This window comes from Planococcus citri, chromosome 5 (genome assembly GCF_950023065.1).
Source record: "Planococcus citri chromosome 5, ihPlaCitr1.1, whole genome shotgun sequence".
NCBI classification, from domain to species: Eukaryota; Metazoa; Arthropoda; class Insecta; order Hemiptera; family Pseudococcidae; genus Planococcus; species Planococcus citri.
The window spans coordinates 41581319-41599623 of NC_088681.1; the positions used below are offsets into that span (position 1 = coordinate 41581319).

Consider the following 18305-nt stretch of genomic DNA (forward strand, 5'->3'; position numbering starts at 1 on the left):
AACATAGGTAACTGAGAAACGAACTCCAATGACATGATCTCCTTCTTGCTGTATTGATTCATGGTTTCTTCAATGAAATTGAGCTTCTTAGTTTTCTGTTTGCAATTACGATACACTTTTGACCAGCATTTAATTAAGTTTCTGCCTCAGCCTGTATTCCGAGGAGAACGTCAATAAAATTATAAATTCTTAGATGGGAGGAATAGAAATCGGAATTCAGTTTAGAATGGAAACTTTCACAGGACTTGGTTGTTCTATTTATGGTTGCAGCATACTGTGCCCAAAGTGCTGGCAGAACTTTGGATGATGTTGAGATTCATACACAATAAAAGAGACAAGTACATGGGAATCAATTCGTACATCTGTCAAAATGACAGGGGAATTAATTCGTACACTTGAAAAGAAAAGGCGCGAATCAATTCGGACACTTGAAAAGAAAAGGTGGGAATCAATTCGGACACTTTCATTTCAAAATAAAATCAAACAGGAATAAACTCATCTCCACCGAAAATTCTGGCACCACGCAGAATATATGTAGGGGAAGCCGTGTCCTTTCAACACAATTTTTTTCAAAATTTTTTATCATAGTGGTGGGGATGAAATTGACAAAAGAAAACTTTGAACCGCCACAGCTCCGGGTTGAATGAATTATCATAAAAACTGTTTCCACCAAAATGTGTCTTTTTACAAGTAATTTCTTCCCAAAGTAAAATTTCAGATTTTTCTATTTCCACCCGGAACAGCTGTTCAAATGCAAAATAAAGTTCACGTTTCCACTTCCTTTATAACGTTTTTTCCCCTTTAAAACTAGAATTCACAGTATAACGCTAATCAGCATTAAAACGAGGCTTTTGATTATAACGCACTTCGGCTTATAACGCTCTTTTTCTCCGGTCCCTTTAAGAGCGTTATAACGAGCTTTTTCTGTAAATATTTTACTCTCTTGATATCATCTGCCCTGATGGTTAGGGTAAGAGAGTTTTCGCTCTCCAATCTGGAGACCCGAGTTTGTTCCTAGCTGAGCCAAAAAGAATTTCATGAACTGACAGCAATGGCAGATTTTTACGCTTAGGGGCAGAAAAACCAAAATACCCGTACGGAAAAATACTATGGTCAACCATAGTATTTTTCCGTACGGGTACGTACTGATTAATGGGCAGATGTGTATCGGTGTAGAGTGCTGGAATTCCTACCATGTTTTTATGTCGCATAAGAGCAGATTTTCACCCAGCTGGGTAGACTCATCATTCAATTTCTCAGCACATTGGCTAGGTTATTGAAAGCACTTTTTGCCATTCCAACCCGTGATTTAATTTCTTTATGATCCCTACCATCATTGTTAATCAGCGCTCCAAGGTATCTGAATTGGTTGACATTTTCAATTTCTTGAGTTCTGATGTTGATTTTGACCTCTTTAACGTATCATTTTGTAAATCTCATAACCTTGCGTCTTGCCTGCGTTTATTGTCATTCCATATTTTAATCCAGCACTGTTAATTCGGTTGATCATTTTTTGCATCTGCGCTTCTGTCCCAGCAAGGATCACTTTGTCCTGTGCATAACTTATTTCATTTATTCTCTTGCTGTTGATCTTGAATCCACAGGTTCTTGATTATTCGCAGGTCTTTGTCATCTATATTGTATTTCTTCAGGATCTCCCACACTGAAAGAAATGATTTTCAAAACGAGTTATTCAGGCCCTGAAATTGATGCAATGGTTACAGCACAGTACAGTAATTTTCAAATTACTTCATTTTGATGTAATGATTACATAGTTTAAATCAGAGAATGCATCAAATAATGGAATGAGTACATCGCCAGGATGGATTTATTGCATCACTTTTTAAAATTAATTTCTATATGTATGTTCTCATTACATTTCTTTGGGGACTCAGTCCTGCAGACATGGTATTCAAAACATCATTTGGTGGGTAATAATATTACATCATGTAGTAAGCAATGATTACATTCCTTAAACATGACTGAGAACCTTGTAGTGATTTACTGAATACAGTAAACAATGTACTGAGTGCATCGCCATACTGCAATCCTTTATTCCCAAACAGTGAAAAACATATAAATACTTCTAGGGCCTGAATCTGATATTCTACTCGCGGTCATGTTGTTAAGTGCAGGTAGTTAGGAACGAGAGGTCGCAGGTTTGAATCCCAGTTAGGTCGGAAAATTGTCATAGGTAAATAACGTCTTGAAAAATTTGTTGCAGTGAGGATTATTTAGATGTGCAGAGAAACTTGAAATTGATATACCCCTAACCCCACTTTTTAAATATTGTTGAATAAAAGCGATGTAATGGTTACTTACCACATTTCTGTGTAATAGTTACTTCTCTAAATATGTACTGATTAATGCGTTTCATTCCTATACCAAAATTACCGCGTTTTAATGCACTGAGTGCATCGTTTTAATGTAATGATTACTGTTTATTTCTTTCAGTGCAACATCCTCTCACAGTTGACACGATCAAATGCTTTCTCATAATCGATGAAGCAAGCAATGATTTCCCTGTTTGCATTCAGTGCTCTTTGAATGATCACTTTCAGCAGGGCAATTGCATCTCTCCCTCTCGTCCCTTTTTTCGCTACAAAGCCATATTATGTTTCGCTTCTATTTTCATACATCTTCTTTTGAATTCTGGCATTCATGATGGTGAGTAGTGTCTATATTCAGAGCATTTCTGCGAGTTGTTCTTCTTTGGTATTGGTACAAAATTTACCGCTTTGAAGTCTAGGCAACGTACCTTCATTGTATATTTCATTTATCATCTTCAGCAGCTCCTTTTTGTACTCCGGTGTTGGATGTTTAATCAAGTCTACTGGTATGAGATCTTCCCCCACTGTTTTGTGGTTTCTGGCTCTCTTCACCGCGTTCCTCAGCTCCCACATTTCAATTCGTAATTTTAGGTTGAAACTAGGGTATGGAGATGAACCTAATTTAAGATTTTTATCTCGATTTAATGAAATTTTGATTTTTTTTAAAGGAGAAGGGAAGAAAAATACTTATTCAAAAATTGGTTGCTTGAAATGTACGGAATGGGTAGTATTTCTGGATACAAGAAAAAAAAAACACACATTTCCAACCAGTATGAATTGAATCTAGTCAAATTAGAATAGTTGGAGGAAGCAGCTGAAAATTGATAGAATTTTTCTATCAGATTCTGTAGTTCTGTGTGGAATTTCAGCCATGAATACAGATTAAAAGAAGATAAATTGAAACAAACCGACAGCGAAAAAATTACATCATTCGAATAATTAAGTTTCAACGTCATATACGTCTTAAATTACTACCATAGGCAAAATATTCAAATGACGTTTCTTTCATTTCATATTATAGAGTAATGTATAACACAATTTTTTAAACCATATAGTCTTCATTTACTTCAATTACCGTCCAAATCGGTACGTAGGTACGATTTTCTCGACGACAAAAAAATTAGCATATCGAATACCATTTCCTACAAAACCCAGTAATACGGAAGATAGAAGCGTACCGAACTGCAATCATCAAATGCTGCAAATCTATTCGACATCTGTCGAGTAATACGATCAAATAGGGAAAATTTTCATCTAAAACGCCTACGACATTGTGAAAATGTACGAATATCGGCTAAAATGATATTACCCGACTGTCTTCGCTGTCCGAGAACGTTTCGCATAAACGTATTAAAAGATAAAGAGACAGTTTAATAAAATAGTAGGTAGCTAGGTACCTCTCTTTCTCGCTTTCTCTCTGCGCGTAATTAGATTCGGCGAATTTGCTACAATTACTCCAACGTCGATGACAGTTTTGCAGGGGAAAACTGGCTTGAAAATTATATTATGGCCTTTGAAAAACGTCATTTTAATTAAACGTTACTTATTCGCCGCGTAGATTGTCAAAAAAAAAAAAAACAAGGACGTTTGAAAATTTCTTCTTTGGGCAGCGAGCGTAGTAAAAGTAGGTAGATATTTTTTCACGTTATAAAACAACAAAGCATAGTTATACACGAGTATATGAGGAAGGAGAGAGAACGAGAAAAGAAAAAAAAAAGAAAAAAATAATCAGAGGGTGAAATTTGATTGAAAATTTAAAAGGCACTTTTAATTAAACGCTTTATTTATAGTTGTGCATTCTATTCCGTTGAAGTACGCGTTACTCGCCCTCTATTGCCCATTGTGTAATAAAAACACGCGGCCAGATATTCGCGTTTATAAACTAAAAACCAGAGGAATTTTGTAAATCATTCGCATACACTATAAATATGTAGTAGTAGTTGCGAGTAAAAGCCATACGACGATGATAGGGCAAGGGCGAGGACGAGGAGCAGTTATATACCTCGAGCACTTTCATTGCAACAGTCAGCTCCGCCCTTTCGCTTGAAAAATACCAATTTCTTTTTACTACGATTTATACGTTCGCTCGAAGGATTCAAATAACGGCTGACAGCAGCATAAAGAAGATGAAACATCCGTTGTAAAATGTTGGTAATTTGTCGCTACTCTGGCAATATCATGTCCCCTTTTATTTCCGGCACTGGCCGTATTTATTTTGTATTTATCATTAACGATGCTGCGCGAGTGATGCCTAAAATATGATCGGCTAACATGTAAAAATTTTCTACGATTTTTTTCTTTCAAGACATCATTGAAATAAATTTTTAGAAAGAACTATTCGGCGCATTCGTATCGACTTTTTTGAGCTCAACACATGTGAAAGATTTCGTATCATCGTTTCATTCGAACGAACAAGGAAGAAATTCACTACACGATGACCACAAACAAATTAAAAAATGAACTCGATTCAATATCTCGATAATCGAATAGGAGTACCTGCGAAACGATGCTCAATTTGTTATCAGTTCCGCAGTAGCCTGATAAAGCAAAGGCGGACCAAGGCGCGCAGCGTCGATATTTATACCGCGTTTTATCTCACTTTCATTAACCGTACTCGTACACCACCGAAACGTGACTTCTTTTTAAATAGCTACTATTACCGCTGGCCAAATTCCTAATCCAACTCACCCTTTAGCGGCAGAAGAATTCGTCGAATGACCACGAAACAACGTCGATTTAAACGAAAGTCAAATGACCCTGGTGGTGTAGCGTCGTTCCATTCTGCATTTTAGTACGTCGTTCGATTTCATGTGTATCCTATCTGCAGTTCTCTTTACGTATAGTTCCATTTATATTTTTCATCCACGTGTATCTTCCTCTGGGTATACTTTTAATGCCTATAACAGAAAAGGAAAAAAAAACGACAATTTTCAATTATATGGCTCGAGTTGCAGATGAGGTTACAAAATTACATCGCTAACAAAATAACAAACAGCAACAAGTGACTTTTTTGATCTGATTATAAGTATACGCATTGAGAGTTCCATTGAATATGTTCCTTTTATATGTGGATAATTTGCATAGCAATGCAGCAACATGAACTCCATACAAGTGAGTTTGGTTGCCTAAATTATTATGATGCAATCATCAGGAAAAAATTGTTGCGAAATTACCTTTATTAAAAAAGTTGACGAACATTCGACCTCTTCTGGCCAGAAGTTCAGCTATAAAATTCCAAAGAGTCATCTCAAAATTTTTCTATCAATGAGATTTTGTTCGCCTGTCACCAGACTGATACATTTTCAAAGTCGTCTACAAAATTTTGTTGTCTGAAGATTTTACCATCTTCAAATTTTTTTCATTTCGAAATTTTTTCAACTACAGATTTTTTTGAAGAGATTTTCATTATTTTTACATAATTTTTTTTAAAATAATAAGTGAGTATCTTTTTTGAGTCAGTAATTATTACACTAAGAAACAGAGCAAAATGTCTAGTTCTCCAGTCCAAGTACAATCATATTAGATGAGCTGAAATTTCACGAAATGGATGCAGTTCAAGTTCGAAAGTAGGGCAGTTCTCATTTCAAATTTTTCAAAACTCATTCTAATGATTGAAAAAACGTACAATGCAAGGTTTGCAACTTGTCAACTCAGATTAAACCGAAACTGAGCTCGTTGAAAGAACAAGCCACTTTTCCTTTTTTGATGAATTCTTGAAAATGGCTCAAAAGTTTATTAATATATCGAATTTATTCACAAAGAGAATCAATCTCGAAGTAAAAAAAAAATAATGGTAAAACATTTGGAGATGCAAAAGACTCATTTGAAAACATCTGGTGGTTTTATTTCCAGCCGAAATGTGGAGATGAAAAAATCTGAAAAATCTGTAAAAGAACATTTTTCACATAAATTTGCGTTCAGGAAAAATTTAGACAAGGAAAAATCTCCAAAAAATTTTAAACTGAAAAAACCTAAAGACGAAAAAAATTCCACATGGAAAAACTCTTTCGACCGAAAAAAGTCGAAATGAAAAAATCTGTGGGCGAAAAAATCTGGAAACAAAAAAATTCTAGATAAAAAAATTGGCAGGCAAAAAAACGAAAAAAAAATGCAAGCAAAAAATCGTTTTGCAAAAAATCTGGAGATGAAAAAATTTGGAGAAAGAAAATTTTGGGGCAGAAAATCCTGACGACAATCGTCATACAGAATAATCTGAATATGAAAAAATCTGAAAACAAAAAAATTCTAGATAAAAAAATCGACAGACAAAAAAAACGAAAAAACTTGCAAGCAAAAAATAATCTCACAAAAAATCTGAAAACAAAAAATCTCGATATAAAAAAATCTGGGGATGAAAAAATTTGGAGATATAAAAATTTCAAATGATGAAATCTGAAGATGGAAAAATCTCCCAAAAGAAATGCCTGAAGACGAAAAAATCTCAATCTGGAAATGAAAAAGTAGATATGGACATGAAAAAATTTGGGTAGGAAAAATCTGGAGATGAAAAACAGAGATCTATGTAGAAGAAAAATGTGTGGATAAAAAATTTGAAAACGGAGCAGTCTAAAAACAGAAAATCCCAGAGACGAAAAAATCTCAAGATGACACGTAGGTATCTCATCAGCCTAAATTTCAGGTTCTAAATTTAATTTTTCGATTTGTGGAAAACTTCAAAGAATACCTACATTTAAAAAATTTTCTACCAAAAAAAATCAAAATTTGATCTAATCGACGCAGGAAGCCAGCTTTATTTTCAATCTTCTGAATCGATTGGTTGTACATTTGAATTATTTTGGAGCCTAAAAAGCGTCAACTGCAAATTTCCATTTTTTTTGAAAACTACTTCCCTTCATATCCTTCAAAATAAAAAAATATATATCCTGTAATCACTTGGAAAATTTTTTCATGTAGACACCAAGAGCCAAAATTTCAGATGCTAAGCAGCATTTTTTCATTTTTAGGAAATTTTCATAAATTAATTTTGGCCAAAAATTTTTGAAAAATTAAATTTTACCGAATTGATCCAGAAATTTGAAATTGGGATACGTTATTTGTTACTTCGCTCGCCGCCAGTCGGCTTGAAACCATTTCCAATCGATCAGTATGTCGAAATTTGGGTGTAAAGTGTATTTTTATTTTCACCTAACCTTAATTTTCAAAATTCTGTTTGAAGCCCTAAAACTGCTCAAAATAGTTGAAAACTCCTTTTCCAAAAACGAATTTAAAAAAAAATGCCAGAATAGATAAAATGCTGACCTCTTTTATGATAAGTTTTTCAAAATTCAAAACTCAGCTGAAAGCTCCAAAACCCCACAAAACGATTATACATTCATTTCGAAGGTTCAGGAAAAATTGTAAATCTTTTAGCAGTTCTCCCCTTTGTTCGAAAAAAAATTCATGATGGATAGACGAAATTTTAGTTTTTAAAAATTCACCAAAGATGGAAAAATGAATTTATAGCCTCTTGAATTTGGTCTTATGGTGTGTTTTTCAATAGGAATACCTTCTTCGCAAAGGCTGCTGCGAAATGGAAGAAATGATATTTAACGTTTCAAAAGTAACAAATAATCACTAAATAAGTAGAAGGTAAAAGAATAAAAAATAAACTATTCGATAAAAGTCCAATAGAATATTTATTAATGTAAAACAAAAATTCATAAAGTATAGCACATTTCCAATCGAAATTGAAAAATAACTGGATCATCTTCACCACAAAACTAAAATATCACCTTCGATCAATTTTCTACAATTTTTCCATTTCCTCAACGACATTCACATTCCTAATAATAATGGGATTACTTCTCTCATCGAGCTTCAACAACGATAATGAATTCAAATCGAAATCTTTAAATTTCCCTTCAACTTTATCACCAAATAATTCCATTATATTACTATCCAAAGGACAACCATACATAGGAGCATTGAAATAATCTTCAGCGTTTAAAAATGTCCATCCCAACTTAACGATATCATATTCTGAGCAGAATTTTCTGATACTCGAATTATTCGGGTCTGAATTTCGCAGGCCTACTTGGTGTAAGATGAACAAGATACCATATTTATACATCTGACCATTGCGAGAAAACTTTAAGGTGACCGTTTTCCAGAAATACTCGGGTGCTCGTAATTTTAATATTTTCCAAATAGACATATTTCGTTGAAGAATTTTCACTTTCGAAGGGTGGACTCAATAAATGCCCGAACGTTCCTGTTTTCACTGTGATCACATCGATGATCTGGAAATTTTCATCGAGATCGAAAATGATGTAAAAAGATTATTATAATATATCGTATAAGTACTACAACAGTTCTGAAAGTAATTAAGAGTATTGTATATTTAAGAATTCGCATACTTGAGATACTTTTCGTATAAACTGCTCCAAAGATTTCCACTGAGAATGTACATGAAGCAACATTGGAGCAGTAAAGATATTTTGTCGTGCAGCAATTTTCCAGTTATCGAGAAGAAAATCCTGTGAAGGAGCTAGAGGTGCTTTGACAAATGGACACTCAGACTGAAGAAATTATCACATATAAATTAGCCTGTTCAATATACACCTGATTGCGTTTCAAAAATATGTACTTGTTGATCTTAAAAAAAATACACGTACTTTGGAATACAAGAAGTCGATATCGAAGCCGAAGATATCCATATTCTCTTCGTATTTCCAGATGTTATGATTCGGCTCTGGTTTTAAAAATTTACCCCAACGATGTTATAGCGTAGAATTGCAATTCGTTTGTAAATCGGATCGAATTTGTAGTAAATCAATCCGATAACCGCGAAATACTGTGCAAAAATGTTTAATTAGTACGACAATTGGGAGAGGGGGGGAGGGGATCGATCTCGACCGTTTTAACATTAGTTGTTTCACCTGATTTGATTCTGAGACTGCAGACTTGTAAGCATCTTGGTTAGATCTATCCAATGGCAAATAATCAAAATCAACCTGTTTATAAGATAAGTAGTAATAAGTAGGTATACATAACGTGAATGTTTAGGTAATTCATTGAACCTGCTGCGATCAAAATCTCACCGAAAATCCAACTGCGTGATAAACATCTGGATTTTTTGATAGGTAAATTCGCGGTCTAGGAGGTACTCCGCATAGAGGGGTAACAGCAGCTTCACCTTGTAATCTTTTTCGTATTTCAAGCGCAGAAGGATCCAATGCACCTTTCGGTGGACAAGCTACGAATATTTTTTTGTCTTTATAGAGAGTTTTTACCACGTAGTGCTCGCCTAAGGGATTGTATTTCACTTCTGGAAATGCGAAGTAGTTATTGCTAATTTCCGTATAGTAGACAGGTTCGTAAAGACCCAAAACTAAATACATGAAAATAATATAAAAGTATACGTCTTCAAGGGATGAAATTTCGAAACGAAAAATACATTCATTGAACGCTTACCGGAGTAAATCGTACTTGAAACGAACGCGACAAAAAAATAAAAAATAAAACCGTGACTGGAATCCATATTGAATGACTGAGAATCAATTTTTTTCATCAACTGTGGCTAGAAATTGAACTAGGATCGAATATCGCGAGACTTGCGACGAACAGGCCCGTAGCCAGCGTAGGGGCAGCCGGGGCAATGCCCCGGCTAGAAAGGCTGTTTGCCCCAGGTAGCAAAATCAAAAAAAAAAAAAAACACGTTTGCCCCACCAGCAAAATCAGAAAAAAAATCAGAAAGTGCCAAAAACCAAAAACTCAACAATGTAAAATTATGGTTACGTTCATGAAATGGCTACACTAGCATGAATTGCATTTGATAGCTCGATGGCTCGCTCGATGCGTTCACTAAATTTTAAATCAAAAATTTGATATGTAATTTGAGTAAAAATTAGTAATTTGTGAGGATCAGAAATCCAGTAAGGTGCACCGGGGGAAGTTGGAATTCGGGGTAAGTTAGAAAACTTGCTCTAGCACCTAGAGGTTTATATCTGGTGAAGTGCCACTAAAGGTGACTTGAGGGTACTACACCTACTTCATCACGGCATAAAAATTTTCGCGATTCAGTTTCATTTTAGATGTCTTTGGTTCAATTGTATTTTGTTGTTGTTTTGAACTTGTTTTGAATTTGTTCTAAAATACAAACTTTCTATTTCTTAGTTTTTCGCATATAGCGGACGAACCGTGCGTCCTAGTGAAAATCTGATGAGAGTGGTCTCAAAGAGAATTAAATTCTCTACAATTTTGTTGAAAGGCAATTTTTCTAGGACGCTCCGTTTGTGATCTACGCCTCTGCAAAGTTTAGCCTGTTCTGACTTCCCCCAATTGGGAAAAGTCGAAAAAGTTTATATTTTATTCCACTGAGCGAAATCTACTGAGTCAATCGCGCTCAAATTTTCACCATAGGTTAAGAACCGTTATGGGAACCTACATAATAAATTTGATCCATATTGGTTCATTAGAAGGAGAGTAACAACTGGTCAAAGTTCAAATTGCAAAAAATCATTCTGACTTGCCCCGGTGCACCTTACATCTTTTTGCAATTTTTTTCGAAAAGTGAGACTTTCACTTTGTGCAATTTATGGCAATTTTACATAAAAAATTGAGACTTTTACACTACGAAAAAGCTAAAATTTTCAGCAATAGGGAAGACCTATGGACAATTTTTAAGAAAGAATGAAAATTTTTATAATTTTTTGCGAAAAACCGAGAATTTTGACAATCTTAGCAAAAAGCAAGATGGACTATTTTTGAGGAAAACCACTATTTTTTTCGCAACCTTCTGTTGAAAATGGGAGACATTTCGGTCATTGACATTTTTTTCAAACAAAAAAGCGGAATTATTTGGTAATTTTTTGAAAGGGAAATGGATATTTCTTGAATTTTTTTTACCAAAAAGTAACAATTTTTGGCAAGAAACGAGGATATTTTTGGAAATGTTGACAAAAAGTGAGATTTTGAGCTATTTTTGGCGATAAAAGTGTATGTATAAGTAGGTCAACTTTCTCAAATTATTCACTTATGGATATCAAGTACTAGCATTTTTTTCTCATCAAGTTAAATGCAAAAATTGAATTTTTGAAATTAAAAAAAAATAATAATAATTTGGAAAACCAAAGCTACTTATCGAAAAAGTAACCCAATTTAGTAACTTAGTTTCTTGAAAAGTGACCAAGTACGAACCCTGAGTGAGGGCAAAAGTTTGTTTCGAGAAAATAAATAAAGTTTTTTCAGGTGAAAAGAGCGTTTTTTGTCTTAACATTTCTTTAAAAATTTGAATAATATATTTTTTTAATGTTGTTTGGACGCGATTCAAATTTGACTATTTTACATCATGACAAAATTTAAACAGAAACAGTCACAGCCAAAGAATTATTACAAGAGTTTCACAGTAAATCGCGCAGATTACAGCTGTATTAGACTCAACACCAGCATCACGCATTATGTATAATCTTTTTCTGAAATATACACACTCATTCTGTTCATTTTTTAAAAAAATTGTTTTGGAATAACGGATGGTTGAGGGGGGTTAAAGGGGGGGGGGATGTTTCACAGATGTTCGAGCCTCAAAAAGTGCTGCCCCAGCTGATATTTCCTTCGCCCCAGCTACAGCCAGATTCTGGCTACGGGCCTGGCGACGAATGTCTCAAAAACGAATCGATTGATTTTATGTTTTCATCGATGAAAAACTGCGAGAAAAAGAGAAACAATTGTGTAAACAGCCGAACACCTCGGTATCAATGATCGCAGAGCTCAGCCAGGTTCGCAAGAGTGCTTGATTTACAGATGCCATTTGATAGGTTTTCAAAAATGAATCATTCGATTTTTGTTTTCATCTAATGTGCATGATATCATTTTTTCAATATTTCAAGGTGACACGAGTTCAAGAGATTTCAATTGTGTAAATAATTCAGACGACACAGTAAGGAGGGTAAAAAAGAAGGAATTTTTACTGAATTTTACGAAGACCTATGTCGAATTGAGATTCGCTCATAACAAAAAACGCACCACTACAATTTCTAACACGATTCTCTGTCAAAAGTTCAATTTTGAAAAAACTTCAACTAGATATTGATGTTTAGCTGGTCAAAATTGGTACCTCAATTTCCATTTATTTTATCCACCATTTCGAACAAATTCTCTAAATTCACCATTTTTCGTGGATTTTTTCAAACATCCATTAAAATGGGGTCCTAAATAATGAATTTTGAGACTTGAGGCATTTCGTAGTGGAAAATACAAACCTAGTTTCAGTTTTCTAAAAATAAATTTTTAATGACCAAAAATTTTAAATGAAGGGAGGTAGGCTGAGAATCCATTTGTACGATTAAAAAATAATCTACGTGTAACTAACAAGGGAGGTGCTCCAGGTGACATGCGCCGATTTTAATGATTCTTGCACCATTGGATAGAGGGCATCGAACATAGTCTACCACGAAATTTTCAGCTGCTGAAGTTGATATTTTGATTTTTCAGAGCATTTTTTCGATTTTCACATAGCAATTTTGAAAAGTTGGCCAAAAATAGTCGGCGGAGGTCGCATCCCGAAACCTTCAATATTACTTGGGCATTTTGATACATATGATGAGACTAGCCCACGGTTAAATTTTCAGCTGCTGAAGTTGATATTTCAGCCGTCCAGGGCAATTTTTCGATTTTCACACAATTTTGAAAAGTTGGCCAAAAATAGTCGGCGGAGGTCGCATACCGAAACCTTCCATATTATTTGGGCATTTTGATACATATGATGAGACTAGCCCATGGTTAAATTTTCAGCTGCTGAAGTTGCTATTTCAGTCTTCCGGGGCAATTTTTCGATTTACACATACCAATTTTGAAAAATTGGCCAAAAATAGTCGGCCGAGGTCGCATACCGAAACCTTCAATATTATTTGGGCATTTTAATACATATGATGAGTCTAGCCTATGGTGAAATTTTCAGCTGCTGAAATATCAACTTCAGCAGCTGAAAATTTGGGGTTAGACTATGTTCGATGTCCTCTATCCAATGATGCAAGAATCGTTGAAATCGGTGAATGTCACCTGGGGCACCTCCCTTGTAAGACAAAATATTCTCAAATCTCAACATTAGGTACAGGGTGTTCCAATACAGGTGTCAAACACGTTTCCTTACAACACTGTAACTAAATCTACTCAAGTGTAATTTGGGTGGCCGACACCAAAAATGAAAGGGAAAAGTTAAGTATAGGCGATTCTATGTTGATTTTTCAAGATTGCATACCCTCAAATATTACATTCAAACTTAATCTGATTGTGTCACGTTGCAGAATATTACAAAGAGCGTAAAAAAAACAGTCTTCCATTTTAGCAAATCGCCAAAGTTGAAGAAGAGTATAGAGTCAACATTTCAGATGATAAACAGCATTATTCGATTTTTGCGAAAACTGTGCACACTTCTTTTCTGCTCAATTGGGGAGGGAGTGTTCAAAAACAGTATTCCAGATCAATTTGACGATTTTTTATTTTCATTATTGACCTTAATATAGCTTTTAAACCTTACTCATGGATAAATTAACAATAAAAATTATCATAATTGATGATAAAGATGAATGTATTCATCTATGAATGAAATAATTCAATAAACGGCAAATTATCACCAAGAAAAAAATCAAATATCCTCTCCTTCGACCTTCTTAAATTTCCCCATTTCTTCAACAACATTCACTTCCTTAACAATGCGATCACCCTTTTCATTCAGCTTCAACGCCAGTACTGAATTTAAATTAAAATCTTGAAATTCTCTTTCAACTTCTTCACCATCACCACGTAACCACATACTTATATTGTTATTCAACGGACATCCGTACATGCCGGACCTTTCAAACTGGTTATCCTTCAAAAATGTCCATCCAAGTTCGACGATATCGAATGCGGAGCATAATTTTCCTAAACCTGGTTTGGCAACCTGATCTGATATTTGCACATTAGGCATAATGAACACGATACCGTAACTGTATGTCTCATCCTTGGGAAAAGACTCTAAGGAAACCGCTTTCCAGAAGTACAAGGGTACCCGCAACTGATGTTTCGATGACGACATTTTCTGTTTGTTTGGAAAATTCGATAAGTTTCCAGAAACTCCTGTCGTCACCGCGACCACATCGATGATCTGCAATGCGAGACAGAATTTTGTAAAACAAAAAAATTGAATTACATAGTATGTACGTAAACAAGAACGTAGGATTTCACGAACTTGAGATACTTTTCTTATAAACGTCTCCAAAGCTTGCCATTGAGGTTGCAGATCACGTAACGTTGGGGCAGTCAAGATATTTTGTCGCGCTGCTAATTTCCAAGTATTGAAGAGGAAATCCTCTTCAGGAGCTAGTGGTGCTTTGACATATGTGATATGAGCTTCCAAGCTGCAGAAATTATCAGATACATTTATGTATTTGTGAAGTAATCGATACTGGTTGTCTTAAGCATTAAAAAACGTAAACATACTTGAGAATATAAAAGATCCATATCATAACCAAAAATATCGACGTTTTTGGCATATTCCTCAGTATCGTTGCTCGGCTCTAGTTTCAAAGACTTACCCCCAACGATGTTGTACCTCAAAAATGAAATTTGTTTGAAAATCGTGCTTAATTGGAAATAAATTATTCCGATAACCATGTGATGCTACATCGACATTAAATTTGTAAATGAATGTGATTGAAATTAACAAGGTAGGGGGCGAGTCCATTGGAATCGCTTTGAAATCAACGTGTCATCTCACCCAAGGCTCCAAATAATAATCTTCATGACGCCATTGTTCACCAGGTGTATGAACCTGTTCATAAGAATAAAATGTTAACATGGCATGATTATAAAATTGATTGCTTGAATATGACCAGATGAAAAATCTCACCAAAAATCCTATGGCGTTGTGAACTTTTGGTTCTCTGGAACGGTAAATTTGAGGTTTAGGGGATGTTTTGCAAGTAGCAATTATGGCCGTTTTACCCGACACTGTATTTAGTATTTCAAGCGTGGAAGGATCTGATTCACCATCACGTGGACAAGCTGCGCGTATGCGGCTATGTTTAAAAGGAGTTCGTACCACGTAATGTTTCTCTATGTCATTGTATTTCACTTCTTGGAATGCGAAAAAGCGATCCTCGTCCACTTCGAAATAGTATATTGCATCGGGTTCGCCGCTTACTGGCAGAAAAAAAATGAATGTTGGATGGATATTCAAAACAGTAAAAGGAGTCCGTTGCAACTTACCGCAGTTAATCGTACTGGTGGCGAGGATGATCAAAAAATTTAGAAAATTCATACCTTTGTATCGCAAATTAAAAGATACGGATTTGGCTTGAATGTAGCAGTAGCTATACTGTGAAGGAATACTGTGAGAATCGCACGAAGAACATCACGTCTTAAATGAATAGATTTGATGTTTTCATCGACGGAAAATTGCGAGAAGTAGAAAAGCAATTGCGTAAATACCTAAACATCTCGATGATCTCATAGCTGAACGATGTTCACAGAAGTGTTTGATTTATGGATACCAAGAAATCATTCAATTTTTCATTGCTTACATCGATGTTTCACGTTTTATGCATGTTGCTTTCAAACCAGAAAAAAATATTTCGATTTGATCAGGTCTACCCCCCATTGCATCTTACCCTGTCATCCATCTGTTGGATCCCATCAGCTCTCTCCACAGAAGAGAGGTCAATTGGGCATGCTACATTTGATCCATGGAAAAGCCTGGATCAGATCACGTACGTTCAAATACAATAATTCTACTTATTTGGCTCAAGACTGAAAGTTATAGGTACCTATTTAATTTTTTAAGAAACTGTTATTACTTATTTAGTTTATAAAAACCTTGTTGAAGCATCATCATATCAACTTTTTCTATTCGTGGTAGCTCTGGAGATGATTATAGAGTAAAATTAAAATTTGTCGCCTCAACACAAAAAGCTGAAATTTATTTCATAGGCAGCCTATTTTTTGGCCTCCAAAATTGCTTGATGGTCATTTTGAACTGGGTATACGTATACTATTATACTCGTATTTTTGAACCTCGGTGAACATTCAAATTTTTTAGTTCTTGGAAAAATTGAATAAAATGTGTCTAAATTGATCAAGTTTTGGCATCTTTTATGACAAGCTTTCCAAAATTAAAAAAAATCAAACCATCGGTTGAAGCTTCCAAAACTGCTTGAAACCATTTTAAACCCACTTTGGAGGTTCCAACAAAGGTATACGCCTAATTTTCATTTCAACAAATTTTGAATTCTTTATGAAAAATATAACAAAATTGAGTATTTAAAAAACTTTCCAGAAGTTGAAAAAAGAAGCTATGTACAAGTAGCACATAAAATTTCACCAGGTGGTAGGTATGTTTTAGGATTGTGATTTAATCTGATATACTTATAGTGCCACGTCCAGAATTTTGAAAAGCGCCTTACAGAAGCCCTCTTCAATTCTAGAAAATCACTAAAATTGAAGAAGAGTAGAGTCAAAAATTCAGATGATAAACAGCATTCGATTTTTTAGGAGGGTTTGAAAATCAAATTGTGGTTGTAAAAAAATAAAAATTCAACTAATACATTGAATCAGAAATCAGAAATTCGACATGTACATATCATATTTTTGACCCTCCTCCCCCCGCCCTCAGACTGCTTGAAACCATCGTTAATCGACTGAGTATAATGAAATCAAAGTACGACGTGTTAGTACATATTTTTTGTTTTCAAATTTCATTGGGTAAAATTTTGAGGTAATACATATACTAAGTAAACTCTCAAAAAAAAGTGTGCGGATTTAGAACTGCTCAAAACGGTGCAAACTTATTTTTCCGATCAATTGGAGAGACGAGGAGGTGGTCAAAAATACTCCCTTTCAGCATTCCAGATCAATTTAACGAAATTTTTTTTTTTCATTATTGGCCTCAATTTGGTTTTCAAAAATCCAACAAAATTATTTGTTGACGTAATCTATTTTGCGAGATATTTTGATTTAATAGCTGTCGGTTATTAGGATACCACTCTTGTGAGAATGAATATTTATGTACCTACCTACTCATATGTATATAGATAAACAATAAAAATGACCACAATTCATGATTAAGAAAATGTATTCATCTACCAATGAAATAAAAAAATGAATGGAAAATTATCACCAATAAAAAAAATTCAAATATCCTCTCCTTCAACCTCCTTCAATTTCCCCATTTCATCAACAACATTCACTTCCTTCACAAAGCGATCACCCTTTTCATCCAGCTTCAACGCCATTACTGAATTTAAATTAAAATCTTGAAATTCTCTTTGAAGTTTTTCATCATGTAACACCCTACTTATAGGGGTAAAAAGAACCTTTTAGCGAGAAGTTTGTTAGATTAGGAAGAAATAACTCTTGCTTCTCAGTTTTTACTATTTATTAGTGCAAAGCTTTTCAAACACCAAGTGTTCATCATCAGGCTTAAAGTGATTTAAGCCTGATGATGAACACTTGGTGTTTGAAAAGCTTTGCACTAATAAATAGTAAAAACTGAGAAGCAAGAGTTATTTCTTCCTAACCCTACTTATACTATTATTCAACGGACATCCGTACATATACCGGACCTCTCAAACTTGTTATCCTTCAGAAATGTCCATCCTAGTTTGACGATATCGAATTCGGAGCATAATTTTTCTAAACCTGGATTGGCTTCCAGATCCGATGTTTGCACATTAGGCATAATGAACACGATACCGTAACTATATGTCTCATCCATGGGAAAAGACTCTAAGGAAACTGCTTTCCAGAAATACAAAGGTATCCACAACTGACGATTCGATGAAGACATTCTCTGTTTGTTTGGAAACATCGAAAAGTCTCCAGAAACTCCTGTCGTCACTGTAACCACATCGATGATCTGCGAATTCCCATGCAAGACAGAATTTAGTGAAATAAAAAAATTGAATTATGTTGCTTATTGCAGAAAAATACTGAGCGTAAGTAAACGAGAATGCAGGATCTCACGTACTTGAGATACTTTTCTTACAAACGTCTCCAATG

General features: G+C 34.7%; 2 protein-coding genes across 3 annotated transcripts in view; one reads left to right on the forward strand and one right to left on the reverse strand.

Moving 5' to 3' along the window:
• Positions 1-18305, forward strand: part of mAChR-A (muscarinic Acetylcholine Receptor, A-type) — a 148688-nt gene that overhangs the window by 6168 nt on the left and 124215 nt on the right. The gene's annotated exons all lie outside the window — the stretch shown is intronic.
• LOC135848294 (uncharacterized) lies at positions 13788-15662 on the reverse strand. The gene is made up of 5 exons (XM_065368181.1): positions 15160-15662; positions 15028-15081; positions 14751-14930; positions 14500-14668; positions 13788-14415 (listed from the first exon to the last, which is right to left on the reverse strand). The coding sequence occupies exons 3-5, from the start codon at positions 14801-14803 to the stop codon at positions 13915-13917; spliced, it is 723 nt and encodes a 240-aa protein (XP_065224253.1). The 5' UTR covers positions 14804-14930; positions 15028-15081; positions 15160-15662; the 3' UTR covers positions 13788-13914.